General features: G+C 40.9%; 1 protein-coding gene across 8 annotated transcripts in view; it reads left to right on the top strand.

The window, feature by feature from the left end:
* Positions 1-19,789, top strand: part of CSNK1G3 (casein kinase 1 gamma 3) — a 448,270-nt gene that overhangs the window by 82,913 nt on the left and 345,568 nt on the right. For all 8 annotated transcript variants that reach the window (XM_029619760.1, XM_029619702.1, XM_029619712.1 and 5 more), the window contains exon 3: positions 12,974-13,014. In XM_029619760.1, the coding sequence (XP_029475620.1) occupies positions 12,974-13,014 (41 nt within the window). The remainder of the gene's footprint in view (positions 1-12,973; positions 13,015-19,789) is intronic.

The raw sequence follows: 19,789 nt of genomic DNA, 5'->3' as shown, positions 1-19,789 counted from the left end.
CAATTTTGAAACCAGTTAAATCAGTTTAATAAAGTTTGAGAAATTTATGCAAGGTATATATCCACAATGATTTTTCGAGGACGATACTGAGGAGCTGAGGTCACTGCAGGGATCTAGGGTGATGTCAGCTTTGAAATCTCACTCTGTCTCCCATCTGCTAGCAGAGGAACACATAACCCACTGGTCCTGAGTCCATCTGTCTACACTAAGGAAAATGAAATTCAGGTAAGTAATTTTTCCATTACAAAAAATATAGAAATAATTGTGACTTTGAAAATTTACTTTGATTGTATACTGGTTTGCAATAAACATACTGTCTGGAACAATCTGTGTAAGTGTCATTTGTAATCCACACCATCTGACTTTTTAGGGGGTTGAATGTTTTTGCAAGCCACTGTACACATATCCATGCTAATTGTAACAAATAACAAAGAGCAGTACTGTTAACCTATCTGCTCAAATGCCGAAATAGCACAAAAGGTATCTCCAACTTTTTCTTTCTAAAATGCTCTTCACCATTAGTCAGACTAATCATATGAAATAAATTTTGTAGAAAAACGGGACCGCAACAGCAAGCCTTAGACGACGTGCTCAGTAACCACACCAAGCCATCCGGTCTTTTCAATCATTTGCAGCCCGACAGAAATTATTTTACAAGGATGATACACCATCCGGTGTTCTTCAAACAGAAATATTTGTATCAATGTTTTATATGCCCTTTCAATAAATCTTATGGTAGTTGTAGAAATGACTCATTTCAAAATAGATGACTCCGACAGAAGCCGTGTTTCGCAGCCACTCGGCTGCTTCATCAGGAGTCAAAGATGTAATAAAAAGTGTATGGAAAAAACGAAAGTGTTTCACAATATGTCCTATCAATTATTGTAAAAATCAATATACTTACCTTGTGTAGGTGTAGCAACCTGTTCCAAACAGGATGAGAGGTCTCCATAAAGATTTCTTTCACAACGCCGGGCTAGAGACCGCATCATACTGGTACCTTAGGTTAAATAGCCCGCTCTTTTGTGGGCATTATGACGTCATCAGACGCCTACTATCACCATGGTAACTGGACGCTCGAAAGGGACGCCACTGTTGCAGAAAATTCCTCGGCAGGAAACATGTAAAATAGTCAAACGCAGGAGGAATGCAAAAAAATGTCTTTATAAAAATACATTGAGTTTAAGCATGATATTTAAGCCCGTCGGATGTACAATGTCCAGGGAGTGAATCCAACGTTGCTCTGCCTGTAGTAGTTTTCTATCAAAATCACCTCCTCACCATGATGGAACCAACTGTTCCAAAACACAAGCTTTTAAATCGTCAAAAGTGTGGGCAAATTGCAAACAATGGGCGACTAATGATGCAGTGATTCGTCCCATGTTAATACACAATCGATGCTCAATCAAACGTGTCTTGAGAGATCTTTTTGTCTTCCCCACATAGCGTAAATTACATGGACATTGAATGATGTAAATCACCCCAGTGGATTGGCAGTCTGCATTTTGCCTTAGTATCACATTTTTATGTAGTCTTAAAATGTAATACCGAGGTTGAAATCATAATGTGACACACTGTACATGAGCCACAACTGGTATGAGAACCTGGGTGTTGGAAAGTGTGTCGCACAGACGAATCAGAATGTACAAGCTGGTCTTTGAGATTAGCGCCTCGCGTGAACGTAAATCTCGGGATGTTCTGAAATTCCGCATGTAATTGCAAAATGTGCCAATTGTCAGAAATAATCTTCATTTTAGGGGTCATAGATGAGTGTGGTATTATGCAGGTAAGTATATCTTCTTTATCATCAGATCGTGGCAAGAATAACCAGTCGTGATGTGTGTACTTTGCCCTCATATATGCCCTCTTAATGCATATTGATGGATAACCTCTCATCTGAAATCTTGTCCATAACTGCTTGGCTTGTTATTGAAATTCAGGTAAAGTAGTGCAAAGACGCCTGATCCTGAAAAATTGACTTGTAGGTAAATTCTCCTTCAAAGACCTGGGATGAGCACTCGTGAAATGAAGCAATGTATTACTCTCCACTGGCTTTCTGAAAAGAGTAGTTTCAAAACCATCCAAGGTTTTATATCCTTCCCAAGATACACAAGGACATTACGAACCCTCCTGGAAGACCTATTGTTTCCAGCAAAGGTTCCCTCCTGGAACCTTTGTCTAAATTTGTTGATTTTGTTTTCTAGCTCCATATGTCTGACAACTTGAAATCCTATATCGGAGATTCTCAGCATTTGATACATTTTCTTGATAATTATCAGCTAGACAAACCATCAATGTTCTTGGTAACACTTGATATGGAAGCATTATATACAAATATTCCCCAAGAAGAAGCTATTAATATTGCTTACAATTTTTTCGAGAAAAGATCAAGACCCCCATAGAATTCCATCCACTTTTTTAGTAGCTTTAACACGTATAGCGCTGACAAAAAATTTTTTTGCGTGGGAAGGCACCTTTTTTCAACAGATTTGTGGTACGGCCATGGGGGGCCACGATGGCCCCGGATATAGCCAACCTGTTCATGGGTTGGTTTGAAGATGAATGGATCTATTTGAATAACCCCTTTGCAAAGTATATTACAGTATGGAAGAGATACATTGATGACACTTTTTTATTTTGGATAGGGTCTTCAGATGATTTCCAGGCCTTCATTGTGTGGTTGAACAACCAGAATTCACATTTGAAATTTACTGCCAAATTCAAACATCGCAAATTGATTTTTTGGACATTCATATTTAAAAACCTTGGATAGTTTTGAAACTACTCTTTTCAGAAAACCAGTGGCGAGTAATACATTGCTTCATTTCACGAGAATTTACCTACAAGTCAATTTTTCAGGATCAGGTGCCTTTGCCCTTTACCTGAATTTCAATAACAAGCCAAGCAGTTATGGACAAGATTTCAGATGAGAGGTTATCCATCAATATGCATTAAGAGGGCAAAGTACACACATCGTGACTGGTTATTCTTGTCACGATCTGATGATAAAGAAGATATACTTATCTGCATATTACCACACTCATCTATGACCCCTAAAATGATGATTATTTCTGACAATTGGCACATTTTGCAATTACATGCGGAATTTCAGAACACCCCGAGATTTACGTTCACGCGAGGCGCTAATCTCAAAGACCAGCTTGTACATTCTGATTCGTCTGTGCGACACACTTTCCAACACCCAGGTTCATACCAGTTGTGGCTCATGTACAGTGTGTCACATTATGATTTCAATCTCGGTATTACACTTTTCAAGACTACATAAAAATGTAATACTAAGGCAAAATGCAGACTGCCAATTCACTGGGGTGATTTACATCATTCAATGTCCATGTAATTTATGCTATGTGGGGAAGACAAAAAGATCTCTCAAGACACACGATTGATGTTCAAACATATTAACATGGGACGAATCACTGCACCATTAGTCGCCCATTGTTTGCAATTTGCTCACGCTTTTGACGATCGAAAAGCTTGTGTTTTGGAACAGTTGGTTCCATCATGGCGAGGAGGTGATTTTGATAGAAAACTGCTACAGGCAGAGCAATGTTGGATTCACTCCCTGGACACTGTACACCCGACGGGCTTAAATACCATAATACGGGCTTAAATACATTGAGCTTGAGCTCAATGTATTTTTATAAAGATATTTTTCGTATTCCTACTGCGTTTGACTATTTCACATGATGTTTCCTGCCGAGGGATTTTCTGCAACAGTGGTGTCCCTTTCGAGCATCCAGTTACCATGGTGATAGACGTCTGACGTCATGATGCCCACAAAAGAGCGGGCTATTTAACCTAAGGTACCAGTTTGATGCAGTCTCTAGCCTGGCGTTGTGAAAGAAATCTTTATGGAGACCTCTCGTCCTGTTTGGAACAGGTTGCTACACCTACGCAAGCTAAGTATATTGATTTTTACAATAATTGATAGGACATATTGTGAAATACTTTTGTTTTTTCCATAGACTCCTGATGAAGCAGCTGAGTGGCTGCGAAACACGGCCGCTGTCGAGTCATCTATTTTGAAATGAGTCATTTCTACAACTACCATAAGATTTATTGAAAGGGCATATATAAACATTGATACAAATATTTGTTTGAAGAACACCGGATGGTGTATCATCCTTGTAAAATAATTTCTGACGGGCTGCAAATGATTGAAAAGACCGAACGGCTTGGTGTGGGTACTGAGCACGTCATCTAAGGCTTGCTGATGCGGTCCCATTTTTCTACAAAATTTTTCATATGATTAGTCTGGTTAATGGTGAAGAGCATTTTGGAAAGAAAAATTTGGCAATACCTTTTGTGCTATTTCGGCGTTCCATGCTAATTGTGCCAGTCTGTATGGTTTGGCATGAGTTTCATTGAATTATCTATACTTTATAATGAATTTTGACTCAATGTGTTTAATTAGAAGAAAAAAAATAATTTGTAGTTATATTTAAAACCTTCTCCAGAATGGCAGTGGTCAAAAATTCATGACCATAATGTTCTTCATGACCTGAAATTATTCCTATTTATGCTATGGAAATTTTTAATTTGTAGTTATAGTTCTGTACTATTTTTCTGTCTCGCCTTGTTTGTTCAGATGTCAGAAAATGCTGCTAGCTGCTCTGTGTTGGCTGCACATGAAGTTTTTTAAAATTTTATTTTATTTAGATCTTTATATTCTACTTTTCGGCACTTCAAAGTGTACATCAAAAGCGGATTATATTCAGGTACTTTAGAAATTTCCTTATCCCCATCTGAGGCAACTGAGGGTAAAGTGACTTGCTCAAGGTCACAAGGAGAGACAGAGGGATTTGAACCCTGGTTTCCCTGCTGCTCTAACCACTAGGCTACTCCTCCACTTCTGAAGTCTTGCCACTGTAAAATTTACTGGGGTCTTGTTTGGATGGCACTATATAAATATCTAAATTATTTAATTGAATTTCTCATCTAACCAAGTAAGTGCTTAAGAACATGCCATACTGGGTCAGACCAAAGGTCCATCAAGCCCAGCATCCTGTTTCCAACAGTGGCCAATCCAGGCCATAAGAACTGGCAAGTATGCAAAAACTAAGTCTATTCCATGTAATCATTGCTAGTAATAGCAGTGGCTATTTTCTAAGTCAACTTAATAGCAGGTAATGGACTTCTCCTCCAAGAACTTATCCAATCCTTTTTTAAACACAGCTATACTAACTGCACAGGTTACAATAGTGAAACAAAAATATAGTCTTAAGAGGCAGAGCAGCAGGGGTGTTCTGCTCTAGCCTTTCCTCTCCAGGCAGCCTGCAGGAAAGGGAGCACACTGAGGGCAGCCACTTTGCTCCCTTATCCAGCCCCCCCACCCCACACACTTCTCATGTATTGGAGGGAACAGAAGGGGAAGGGGTGATACTGAATCAGACATTGCAGAGCAAATAACAGAAACAAAAAATGGTTTGAGTTAGCACATGTTTGAAAGTTGTGAGCAGTAATGCCATGTCAAGGCTTCAACCCTGGCCTTGATGAATGGCACTACTGCTCATAGCTTTCAAATTTAATTCAACCCCTTTTTGTGTCCATTTCGTAGGGCTTAAACTGTAGAAGAACAACAGAATGGCATTCTGCCACCTTTTTTCTGGGACCCGAGAAAGTGGAGCAGAGCTAGCCATGTATGAGTTTAGGCTCGTCTGAGGCAACAGATCCGGTAGTCACATGGATCATTTATTTTATTTATTTTATTTATTTAACATTTTTTTATATACCGAGGTTCTGGTAACAAAGTTACCAATCACTCCGGTTTACATATAACTTTGGGATGACATAACACATGTGTCTTACATATAACAAGGAAATGAAGAACTGGGTGAATAAATAAATAAATAAAATATGTACATTTTTATTTATTTAATAAAAATTTAATAAAAAATAAAAAATTTAATTTAAAAAAATTTATTTATTTATAAATACATACATTTGTGTGCCCCCCCCCCCCCCAGCCCTTGGAGGAAATGGGAGAAGAACAAAGTGTGTTGGAGCTGCTTAACCCTGAGACAAAGGCTGCCACGTGGCTTTGATTTGGGTATAATTTTAATTTATATTCCACATTTTCATTTTTTCAATGTGGATCACAAAAACTATGAATATATTAAAACCATGTACAATACAATCATAAAACATAACATCAATGAAAAGCTTCTATAAATAGTTTTCACCTTTTTTCTAAAACTTAAATAATCACCTCATTGCAGAGTTCCAAAGCTCCAGGCCCAGTATAGAGAAGGCCTTACACCTAGTATTAGACAGATGAGCATTAATTAATGTCGGTACAAATAACAGACACTGTGACACAGAACGCAGTGCATGATGTGGTGCATAATCTGTTACAATATTTTTCAGGCAAAGTGCATCTCCATAAATAACTTTAGTGTTGTAGTGCCAACAATTTAAATTTGATCCGTTGTGCAACCAGGAGCCATTGCCAATCCTTCAAATAGGGAGTGATATTGAATTTTCTCTGTATACTAAATATTGTCCTGATAGCTGAATTTTGTTGTAACATCCATATCACATATTTGGGCAACCCACCATATAAAGCATTGTAGTCAGTATGTGACAGTACCAATGCCTGGACCACAAGACATAGATTGAAGGGTGATAATATAAAGTGCAAAAAACAGTAACAATCTAAAGTTTAAAAAGGCAGTTCTGGCAACCTTTTTAATTTGAGATTTCAATTTCAATTTTGTTTCTAGAACAAACCCCAAATTATCAGTTTCTGATACCACATAATCATCACTGTTTCCTAACATTGGTATATAATATATGGAACTTAAAGGCATAGAACCTAACCAAAGTATCTTTGTTTTCTCACAATTAAGCACAAATGTATTTTCCGCAAACCAATTTTTTAATTTTGCATAACGGTTGCATGAATAAAGCTAGTGGAAACTCACCAGTAGTATCACTTGGCAGATTAAAATTGCACATCATTTGTATAGATGTAATAGATTTGCACTGAAGATAACACTGTATCCAAAGGTTTCAAAAACACATTAGACCATATAGTGGAAAGTGATGATCCTTGTGGAACTCCCTTTATAAGAGGCTGCCAATCTGAATGACTAGCCCCCACTTGTACTCTACATTCTTTCACTGAAAAAAGATGCAAACCACTTCAAAACTATATCAATCTCATCAAGCCTATTAATTAGTTTAGAATGTGAGGTGATTTCAAAGGCAGCCTTAATATTCAACTGTGTGAGTGTGAAAGATCATACCTTGTCCTGGTCCTGCTCATCTCACCCCCTCCCTAATTCTGTGTACAATAAGCCCTGATTATAACCATGATCTGGATAATACCTTGTCAACTGTTCCCCGATATGCACCTCCAACACAGCATACGGGCCGATACAGTAAAAACCGCAGGAGAGCCGGTGCTCCGAGGCGAGTGCCCGCTCTCCCGATGCGCGCCCAGGCCACTCTCCTAGGTGCGCGATCGAGTATTTAAATGAGGGCCCGTGTCCCCAGCGCCTCCTTTTTGACAGAAGCAGTGGCTATCAGCGGGTTTGACAGCCAGTGCTCAATTTTACCGGTGTCTGTTCTTGAACCCGCTGACAGCCATGGGTTCGGAAAACGGTCGCCGGCTAAATTGAGCGTCAGTCTTCCAACCCGTGGGCCGCAGGCAGACTTCAAATTTTTTTTAAATTTTGGGGCCTCCGACTTAATATCACTGATATTAAGTCGGAGGGTGTACAGAAAAGCAGTTTTATCCCAGGACAAACAGGATGCTAGTCCTCACATATGGGTGAAGTCACTGACTGAGCCCTTTCGCGGGAAAACTTCTGTCAAAGTTTCTAGAAACTTTTGACTGCCAGCCTGAGGCTACTGAGCATGCCCAGCATGCCAATATATTCTCTGCCACAGGGGTCTCACTCCAGTCTTCGTTTTTCCACGCTGCCATCAGCATCGCGGTTACCAGAGCCCTGTGAGACTTATCACAATTTTGATGTGAAAAAGTCACCTTAAATTTTCAATTTTCTCCCACATTGGGTCTGTCTTCACATTTGTCACCGGATGGTGAAAAAATAGCATAGAATTCTCATTTTCATTGGTATTTTTTCTCAGAGATTCTCATCGACTGCCGTCGATGCCAACATGGCCTCCAGTTTCAAGAAATGTCCTACTTGTAACCGGACCATGTCAGTAACAGATCCACATCTCGAATGTGTGATCTGCCTCTGAGAAAAGCATGAAATATCTTCATGCTCACAGTGTCAAGAAATGACCTCAAAGGGTCGGAAACTCCGGCGGGAAAAGATGGCTCATCTTTTTCAACTTCAATTAATTCCATCACCATCCACGTCAACGAAATCCTCTCCTGCAGGAGTAACCAAAAAACTCCTGGAGCTTCGAGCTATACGTTATGCGCTGCATGCGTTCAAGGACTGCCTTTCACACAAGACTGTTCTCATCCAAACGGACAACACAGTAGCCATGTGGTACATCAACAAACAGGGAGGTATGGGCTCGTATCTCCTTTGTCAAGAAGCTGCACAGATTTGGGGCTGGGCCCTGAACCACTCAATGTTTCTTCGGGCCACTTATCTGGCAGGAATTCACAATGTAGTAGCGGATCGACTCAGTCGTCAGTTCCAACCACACAAATGGTCCCTGGATCCCTCAGTAGTGACCAGGATATTTCAACGTTGGGGACAACCGACAATAGATCTCTTTGCGTCACATCTGAATCACAAAGTGGACGAATTTTGTTCTCTACACACACAGAACAATCAGCCAGCCAAGGACGCCTTTGCTCGCCCTTGGAACTCAGGCCTACTATACGCGTATCCTCCGATACCACTCATAACCAAAACTCTAGTGAAGCTACAACAGGATAAGGGGTCCATGATACTCATAGCCCCATAATGGCCTCGACAAGTATGGTTTCCCACACTTCTAGACCTCTGTCAGGGATCCCATTCGCCTGGGAGTAGCTCCCACTCTCATAACTCAGGATCAGGGTCGGTTAGCCATCCCAACCTTCAGTCCCTCTCACTAACAGCATGGATGTTGAAAGCTTGATTTTACAACCACTCAATCTTTCATCCAATGTATCCCAAGTGCTTATAGCTTCACGTAAACCTTCCACATGAAAGAATTATTCTTCCAAATGGCAAAGATTTACTTTGTGGGGCAGGCAAAACCATATTGATCCTTTCACTTGCCCCACTACTTCTCTTCTAGACTACTTATACCATCTTTCAGACTCTGGTCTCCAGACTTCATCTGTAAGAGTACATTTAAGTGCAATCTCAGCTTACCATAACAAGGTAGAAGATGCACCTATATCCACACAACCTCTTGTTAGTCGGTTTGAGAGGTTTAATGCACCTTAAACCACCAATTCTACCTCCAGTCACAGAATGGGACCTGAATCTGGTTTCAACACGACTAATGCGTTCTCCATTCGAACCTATAGATTCCTGTGATCTTAAATTCCTCATATGGAAGATTCTCTTCTTCATAGCCATTACATCAGCTAGGAGGGTTAGTGAGTTACAAGCACTTGTAACATACGCACCCTACACAAAATTCCTACATGACAGAGTGGTTCTCCGTACACATCCAAAATTCCTTCCCAAGGTAGTTACGGAATTCCACTTGAACCAATCAATAGTTTTACCCACATTCTTCAAGGCCTCATTCTCACCAAGGAGAAACAGCCTTACACACCTTGGACTGTAAACGTGCTCTATCCTTTTATTTAAACCGCACTGCAGTCCACAGGAAATCCAATCAACTTTTTGTTTCTTATGATCCAAACAAACCGGGTAAAGCAGTGGGTAAACATACTCTATCCAATTGGCTAGCAGATTGCATACAGTTTTGCTATGAAAAAGCAGGCCTTCTTCTCCAAGGGCGAGTAAAGGCTCATTCAGTAAGAGCAATGTCAACTTCAGTAGCACACTATCGTTCAGTGCCAATCATTGACATATGTAAAGCAGCAACATGGAGTTCTCTTCACACCTTTGCAGCTCATTACTGTTTAGATAAAGGACGACAAGATTCAGCCTATGGACAATCTGTCTTAAAGAACTTGTTTCCAGTTTAAACCCAACTCCTTCTACAACCAACCTGCTGTGATCTTCGGCTGATTCATTTCAACAACAATACTTCACTGTTGCCTCAATACAAAATGACTCAGCCTCTAGCTTGCTAATCACCCATCCTGCTTGTCCTGGGATAAAACAAAATTGCTTACCTTGTAATAGGTGTTATCTCAGGACAGCAGGATGTAGTCCTCACGAAACCCACCCGCCACCCCGCGGAGTTGGGTCTCAGATTTTTCTTACTTTATTTTTTTGCTAAAGCTTATTGCTACATACGAGACTATAGTGAGACCCCTGTGGCAGAGAATATCATGGCATGCTCAGTAGCCTCAGGCTGCCAGTCAAGTTTCTAGAAACTTTGAAAGAAGTTTTCCCGCGATGGGGCTCAGTCAGTGATGTCACCCATATGTGAGGACTGCATCCTGCTGTCCTGGGATAACACCTATTACAAGGTAAGCAATTTTGCTTTTTCTGCTTTTCTGTACCCTTTCCCTGTGCCGGCCGAAATTAACTTCTGCCTTTGGGCAGGCATTAATTTCTGAAAGTAAAATGTGTGGCTTGGCTGCACATTTTACTTTCTGCTCAGTGTGCCAGTCTAAGTTCTAGAAACCTTGACAAAAGTGTTCTGTGATAGGGCTCCATCCTCAACGCACAATTAAACTCTGGAATTTGTTGCCAGAGGATGTGGTTAGTGTAGCTGTGTTTAAAAAGGATTGGATAAGTTCTTGGAGGAGAAGTCCATTACCTGCTATTAATTAAGTTGACTTAGAAAATAGCCACTGCTATTACTAGCAACAGTAGCATGGAATAGACTTAGTTTTTGGGTACTTGCCAGGTTCTTATGGCCTGGATTGGCCACTGTTGGAAACAGGATGCTGGACTTGATGGACCCTTGGTCTGACCCAGTATAGGCATTTTCTTATGTTCTTAGGATGTCACCCATATGTGAGAACTAACATCCTGTCTTGGGAGAACACCTGTTACATGTAAGCAACTCTGCTTAGTGTTTGAGGACTCAGAAGTTATTTATAGTTTGACTCTTATTTTGACATTCAAGTGGACTAACCTGGCAGACAATGCATTAATAAAGATAAATTATTTGAATACTATAATATAATGGAAATGGTTCTTACAGCAGAGACCTGCTAGATTATGTATAGTTATCTGCACATCTGAAATAGTTTGGGGCAATTTTCAGATGGTATTGGGAGGAAATCTGCAGCTATCTTTAACGTGTGGACTTTGTAGTATTTTTCAAAGGGAAAGTATGCATGCACTTTTGCTTTGAAACTTGCCATAAATACTTTTTCATGGAAAATAAAAAAAAATAATTTCCTCATCACCTTAAATATGCACCAGAAACCTGCCTCTAAATATAGTTGGAATAATGTGCATACTGTTAGGTGGATTGAGAGGGCAATTGTCAGAATGCCAGTTGATGCATGGAAATTGCTATTAACTCATGTAAATGGCTTTGAAAATTGTCCACTTAAGTGCTTTTCGTTTGAACTATTTTTCCTGTCAGTAAAATCATATGCTTGGATTAGATGTATTTATTATTTTACCTTGCCTTGAGTGTCTCAGCATTGGGCGGGTAAGAAATATCAAATATTTTTATGTAAGGGAAATATTTAAACACCATAGTTTTGTTTTAAAGATTTAAGGTTTATATGTTTTGTTTGTGTTGAAGTCAATTTATAGTTCATTATTTGTTTTATAGGTGTCCATAAAGCCTAGCTCTGACAGTTTTTAATCTTTTTACATCCTATTTTCCTCTTCTCTACACATTTTCATTTTCAACTATACTTTGGTATTTTAAAAATGTGATGGTTATGTTTAAGACTGAGTAGATATGCATGTGATTAGCAAGTTGTGTGAAGGAACGTAAGTCATTTTAAAAGTTCACATATACCATATTTGGGTAATGCTTTGTTGTTCCAAGGGTTATCTCAACCTGGGAAAAAAAAAAAAAGTTTGTTTAGGAATGCTATGGCTTCTGGATCACCACAGCAGGACTTGAGTTTACAGATGGGCCTAGAGTAGATCAGGCATTATTTTTGGTTAGGATGCATTCTAGAAACATTTAGGAACATATTTTTCCCTGTTAGATATGACAAGGATGTGGTGGATTTAACCAGTCCTCTGTATTTTGTTTAGATCTGGTGCTTAAGTGTAATGAGCCCTTGGTGATGCATGAAATAACCTCTTGGTACTGGGTTGTTTTTTTCCCCCAAATAACTTTCAGTTGTGGATGGTATATAATGAATACATTGGTATTTTCATTTTTCAAATTCATTGTCAATTATGCTTACCACTGATAAATTTTGGTGAAATGGTTACTGTAGAATTATTAAAAAAAAACAAAACACCCCAACCCCCCCCAAAAAAAAAAACCACATTTATTCCAAAAATATCTGAGACTCACCTTCCATTTCCTTTTCATTTCCACTGTTATTTATTTGACTTAGAATTTATTCAATGAATTAAAATTGGGTAGAACACACTTTTAGGTTACAGATAGTCATATTTTGGTAAATGTTTGAAACTGCTAATATTTAATGTTTGCAGTACAACTGAGTTAAATATGTGACATTTTTGTATTTCTGCTATCAGTTGACCTTTCTTTCTGCAAAGGTAATTTATGTTCACTGCTCTATAGTAATTGAAGTACAATGGGTACTGTTACAGTAGTTGAACTATTCATAAATCTAATTGTTACCTTGATAAATTCTTCTGGCATGTTACATATGTCTTGGCTGTAGTAGAGCCTTATGAATGTTTTTAGAAGATATATTTTTTTGTAAAAAATGTTACAATGTTGTGCTTCAGTACCAGCAGCAAAGTCTGACTCACTTTTTTGTTCTTTCTTTAAGGTAAAAATTTGTACACAAATGAATATGTGGCAATTAAACTGGTAAGTTCACAATTCCTGCTTTTAGATTAAAGTCTTATGTAAACTTTAACAAATTTTAATCACAGTTAATTTCCAGAGTTGAATTGTGTAATCAAGCACCAAAAGGTTTATGTGGGCTTATACCTGGATACTGTCCTCCTCCAAAAAAGAAGTTTGACCCAGCATGGTTCACAAAAAAACAAATAATGTTATGAATGATCCGAAAAGGAATGAAAATTCAGTATTGAGCCATGGTGTGACTGCATCTTGAGTACTGTGGGCAGTTTTGGTCACCCTATCAAAAAAGACATAGCAGAACTAGAAAGGATACTGAGGAGAGCAACAGAATGATAAAGGAGATGGAATGGGTCTCCCATGATGAGAGGCTGCTCAGGCTAGGTCTCCTCAGCTTGGAAAAGAGATGGCTGAGAGGGGACATGACAGAAGTTTATGAAATTGAGTGGGATGGTTTATGAAGCTGTAAATGCTGGGGAAGTTGGTAAAACTATCTTAGTAGTCCTATTTTTTATATATTTATACTTTAGGGTCACTATCATAGGCAGCATGTTGGGCTAGATGAATCATTTATCTGACTTAGCTTGGCAGTACAGAACATAAGTGGTGTGTGTGACCTAAAACACAGCAGCTCACCCCCTGCTAAGTTCCTCCAGTAAAACATAGTGGTGGCAGCATTATGTCGTGGAGATACTTTGCTGCAGCATGGACAAGGGAAAGTTGTGGGGGTTTTTTTGTTTTTTTTCATTTAAATTTTATTTTTATTGCAATTTTACACAAAAAGACACAAGTATAACTTGTACAGCAGTTGAGGGTCATAAGTTCCGAATACAGAAATTTTCATTTACAGATAAGAAAAAGATATACCTCATTATATTTAGGAAATGTTGTGAGAACCAAGAAAGGAAAACTAGAGCAGTATCAATACATCTAAACTGAAAAAGAAACAAGAAGCATTTAACCATAGCCTTCTAAACAATACCAGCCTAGTTAAACGAACCTTAAGTATGCGAGTCCGGGAAAGATCGTAATTGTGATGGCTCAAAAAAGATGTAATTAGAATTTTGATATTTCAACACACATTTACATGGATAGCATAGAACACAACTAGAACCACATAACAATGCTTCAGATTTTAATAACAAGAATTTTTTTCCTTCATTCCTGGGTTGTCCTATTAATATCTGGGTAGATCCATACCTTCTGCCCATGGTATAATAGATTTCTATTCCTAAGGAAAAACCTAAGAACCATATTTCTGTCATTCATAAAGGCAAAAGACACTAACAATGTCCCTCTTTGTGAGATTTCAGTATCTTGAGATAATTCTAGTTCATTGGTAATATTCAACAATTTCTGAGTTTGTCGCATGTCCTGGAGACTCCATTTCACCTGCAGGTAGGTAATAAGCTTTGGTTATAATAGGCAACACTTAGAGTGGAATCTTCAGTACATTAGACAAGTAGCTCTTAAATCTGCTAAAGGTAGCATTTTAACAAGAGGGAAGTTAAGGACCCTTAAGTTTAAACTCCTAAGAGTTCTCTATATTCTCCAATGTTTTTGTATGTATCATTTCAGCATGTACCAGTCCTTGCAGAATTTTTTCCACAGAAGAAATTTTGTTTTCTATGGAGTTCAACCTGGTTTCATGTAATAAGACCGTTTTTTCCACTTCCAGCCCTTGTTTATTAGATTCGTGAGTGTTCTGATCAGAGACAATAGTTGTCTCTATAGCTTGTATTGCATTCCACACATTATCCAGTGTAATGACTGCCGGTCTTATTAATACTGGCAAAACTTCTGTGATTCCTGGAATCGCCCCTGCTTTGCTTGTACGATGTTAAAATCTAATTTCCCCCCTCCCCCCCCCCCCCCCCCCGGTGAGAATCTTTACAGCAGTACTCACAGTTCTTTCTTTGACCTCCAAGTCATTACTGGCTGCTAAAATATCCGCAGTTGTTGAAATGTTATCCAACGCTGTTCCTGCACTTCCAAAGTTCCTTGCTGTAGTGTTGTTTCTCCCCTATCTTCCGAATAGGGAAGCTGAGCTAAAGCATGGCTCAATGAAGCCAAACCACATGGCGGAGATGGTGTAGCTGGAGTGCCAGGGCTAAGCGAGATCTCCTTGGCCAAGGGAGGAAACTGCTTGCTCTGCACCCTCCACCCCAGCGGCCCTTGCTCCTGGCAAAATCGGTGTGGAAGCGAAGAAAGTTTCAATCCTTTGTTGGCCCACATCTGGCTCTGAAGATATAGATATGATCTCACGAAGTTAGCTTTGCTCTTGGTATGAGGCAAATTTAGAAATATAACCCAGGAATTGCTGAAATGAGGAAATGTTTGGACCAGGAGAGAGAGCTCTTAGCTTGCTTCTTACTCGGCAGCCATCTTGATTCCCCAAGGGAAAGTTTCAAGTACAGGCAGATCCTGGAGGAAAGTCTGTTTTAGTCTGCCATAGACCTGTATCTGGGAAAAAGTTTTACCTTTCAACAAGACAATGATTGTAAGCACAAAGCAAAAGCAACAATGGAGTGACTCAGCTAGAAGAAAGTTAATGTCCTCAGTTGGCCGAGTCAAATCCCAGAACTGACTCCAATAGAAAATCTGAGGCAAGACTTGAAGACTGCAATCCATAGACTATCGTTAGCCAAACTGAAACAGCCTGAGCTCCTCTACCAAGAATGGGCAAAAATTATACTATCCTTTTATGCAAAGTTGGCAGACACATTTCTTTGTCAACAGGCTGGGCTGAATTAGCCATGACATGTCTGTGATGTCATTCCATGGTAACGAACAGACCCTTCTTGCTTAGCTCATAGAACTTTTGTTCTACTGAGCATGAGTGGGAGTTCCCGCCAAGGTGTTGCCTCGTGAGCCTTTCAGTCTCTCCATCAGAGCTACAGCACGGATATATATCATTTACTCAATTTTTCTTTGGTTATATTTTTCAGTATTGAATTTTTTTCTCAAGAACTGTTGCTTCAACAGCTCCTAAACAGCACTTATAAGTGCTACTTAATATTAATAATAATAAAAAAAAAACCAAAACAAAATTCCAAAAAGGCTACACTCGGCAGCTTCTAGGACTGTATATGTGATCAGATGTACTGATGACCATGACATTTGTTACCAGTGTTTCAGGCCTAACTATGACATGCCTAATTGCTACCACTGTGGCTGCATGTCACTGCAGACTCAGACACTGGGAGGAGCTGCGTAAGTCATTAAAGAGTCACAGCTCCTCAAGCAGAACCCCCCCCAGAGCATGCCATGGGCCTCGCCACCTCATTGAAGTCAAGCAAAGTGCAAAAACACCATTGCCAGGTGTCCATAAGTCTCTCAGGGGTCACAGGGCATCATAAGAAGCATCACTTCTCGGAGCCAGCAATGCCATCGGCACCAATGAAATAGTACAGAGCCTCAGTGCCAGTAGCACCATTGGCATATGGAGCTTTGGCACAGTTATATACCAAGCCCCAGTGTTGATAATGTTCCCTCCCTCGACACCATCATCGCAGCGGAGACCTCAACAACTGAAGTCAGAGCGCAGTTTGGCTCTGTCAATGCACAGGGCCTCAATGCTACCAATGCAACTATTTCTTAAATTGTCAATTCGATCGAGGCATTCAGGGAGGAATGGTGATGTGGAGGAAGACTCATTCCATTTACCACCTCCTATCTCAAAACCTCTTTTTCTATCGAGGCTTTTGGAACAAGGTCTTTGTCTAGAGACACCAGACCCCATCTGTTAGGTTTTTCCCTTGATTTCCATGCATCCCCTGATTACAAAATCAAGACCACCTTCCAGAAGGACCCATTCTGGTTTCAGAAGAGGATGTTTAACCCCCAGTGCCTAGCCAGAGGACACAACAGCCCTTAGACCAAGTGGTAGAGTTGGTGAACACTTTCTTTGCTTCCCTGGTGGCTAAGGACAAGGAGGGCACTTTTCAATTTCCCCTCTCCAAGGTATTGGATTTGCTTCATCAGGAGGGAGCCTCTTTCTTTTTCTCCAAAAGGGATACATCATCAGAACTGTGAGCTTATTCTAGTCCTTGCCACTCTTTTGCAGCAGAATCCAGCCAGTTGGAGGATGTTCCCCAGGAATACTCATCTCAGAAGCTGTAGAGGACCCCACTTCAGTGGCCTACAACATCAATGCTGTTGTCTATCAGAGTCCTTTCTCTTTTTAGGTCTGAGGAAGTTTGGGGAATTCCTAACCCCTACCTGAGCATCTGGAACACTTGTTGCCAGCAGAAGCTTTTATCCCAGATTTCTGGATAAGTTGGGTAAAGCTTTGGATGTTAATCTTTGTAAGGGCAAGGTGTCCTTTGCTTTCTCCAGATCCTAGACAACATGACAAAGTCGGCAGCTATTCTGATACATTTCATTTTGTAAGGGTTACAGACAAGGATGTGGAAGAATCTAATTTCCTGTGCTCCAGTTGCAAGAAATTTAGTCCTGAAATAGTCCAGAAGACCTTACGATTTGAGGTGGTGCAGTTGCGTGCCCCCCCCCCCATCAGTCATGATGAAACCAGTGCTAAAGCGAGTGAAGAAAACAAGGATATTCTCCAATACTCTACCAGGGAAACTTTAAAAAAAAAAAAAAAGTGTTCTAGAACTCAATGCTTAATGCTCTTATTTCCGCACACCAATTCTACATGGTGCGGTACTTAACATGATTACATTCAGAAATATGCTCCACTAAATATATGGCTCGTTCTCTCCAGGATTTAAAGGCTGATAGTGGTACACAGGGCATAAAGGAGGTGTTTTGAAACAAATAGACAAAGTATTCTCGGGGACCCACTAACCTTTGTCTCCACTGTTTCCAAACATTGAGGGGCGGATTTTCATACTCCGCGAATAGGCCTACTTTTGTTTGCGCTCCAGGCGCAAACAAAAGTACGCTGGATTTTAGTAGATACGCGCGGCTCCGCACGTATCTGCTAAAAACCTGGATCGGCGCGTGCAAGGCTATCGATTTTGTATAGCCGGCGCGCGCCGAGCCGCGCAGCCTACCCCTGTTCCCTCCGAGGCCGCTCCGATATCGGAGCGGCCTCGGAGGGAACTTCCTTTTGCCCTCCCCTCACCTTCCCCTCCCTTCCCCTACCTAACCCACCCACCCGGCCCTGTCTAAGCCCCCCCCTTACCTTTGTCAGGGGATTTACGCCTCCCGGAGGGAGGCGTAAATCCCCGCGCGTCAGCGGGCCTCCTGCGCGCTGGGACGCGACCTGGGGGCGGGTCCGGAGGGCGCGGCCACGCCCTCGGGCCGCCCCGGGAACGCTCCCGACACGCCCCGAAAACGCTGCGCGGTTCGGGCCCGCCCCCGACACGCCCCCTCCGAAAACCCCGGGACTTACGCGAGTCCCGGGGCTCTGCGCGCGCCGGTAGGCCTATGTAAAATAGGCTTACCGGCGCGCAGGGCCCTGCTCGCCTAAATCCGCCTGGTTTTGGGCGGATTTAGGCGAGCAGGGCTCTGAAAATCCGCCCCTGAGTGTTGCGTGTAGTTGGGAGTAACTCTAACCTTTCTCTCCAAGTACTGCAGGGTTGCCACAAAAGGGCAGCGAGTGGCATTAGGGTGGACAGATGTTGTTCCACCATGACACAACTTTGGCTGGGTGGAATTGTGCCAATCTGCCGCTTGTCTAAGCTGTGCTGCTGCATAATACCATCCACAATTTGGCACCCAAAGCCACGCTCTAACTTAGAGTATATACACTGCTCCGGCGAATCTTAGGTGGGGGCCTATTCTATATAAAGCTGAAAATTTTTTGTTGCCAACACTTTAGCAGTATGTTAGATATGTGTACAGGCAGAGTCAAGAAGAGATAAAGGAAATGGGGTAGGACATTCATTTTAATTAAAGATATTCTGCCAAGCCAAGGAAATGATAGTCACTCCCATTTCTACAAATCTCGCCAGACATATTAGGATGTTATCCTAAATTAATACCCAAATATTTGAGTGTTTGTTGAACCCACCAGAACGGGTGATGAGATCTCAGTTAACCAGCTCATCACTATAAGAAATGTTTAGGATTTCAGACTTCTTCCAGATAACCTTGAAACCCGACACCCTACTGAAGTCTCCCAATGCATTTTCAATTGCAGTTAGAGAGGGGTTACTAACAGTGAAAATTGTCATTGGCAAAGAGAGAGTTTGAGTACATTAGTGCCCACCCTGATACCTGTAATATGGAGGTTCTGGATTTTAATTGCAAGAGGCTCGAGAAAAAGAGCAAATAGTAATGGTGACAATGGGCATCCCTGTCTTGTACCTCTCCCCACCTTAAAATTGTTGGAGTATCCCCCATTACTGACACAGGCTAGTGGATGTTCATACAGTTTGCCTATCCAAGAGCGAAAACAGGTTCCAAACCCCATACGGTCGAGGACGCAAAATAGAAAAGGCCAATGAACAAGATCAAAGGCCTTTTCAGCGTCTATGGAGAGAGAGGGAAAGAAGTTTCTCCTTATGTACTTTTTGTAGGGGCAAGTCTACGTAGGGGGGCAAATTGTTTATAGACTTGGGTTGTTAGACCCTCTGGGCCCAGCACCTTGCCCACTGTAAGATCTTTTCTGGCTAGGAGAATCTCTGGGGTGGTTACCTCCCTGTCAATATCTGCCTTCATTTCCTGCAACAGGGACGGAAGATTGGACTATTGTAAATACTCCGCTATAGCGTTGTAAGAGAGAGTAGTATCTGAGCTATAAAGTCCCACATAGAATTTGAGGAATTTTTCGTATCTCACCAGGATTAAACAGATCACCTTTGCCATCTTT

The sequence above is a fragment of the Rhinatrema bivittatum genome, chromosome 1, assembly GCF_901001135.1.
Source record: "Rhinatrema bivittatum chromosome 1, aRhiBiv1.1, whole genome shotgun sequence".
Lineage (NCBI taxonomy): Eukaryota > Metazoa > Chordata > Amphibia > Gymnophiona > Rhinatrematidae > Rhinatrema > Rhinatrema bivittatum.
Note: the sequence above shows the minus strand (reverse complement) of the source record. Positions and strands in the feature narration are given on the sequence as shown.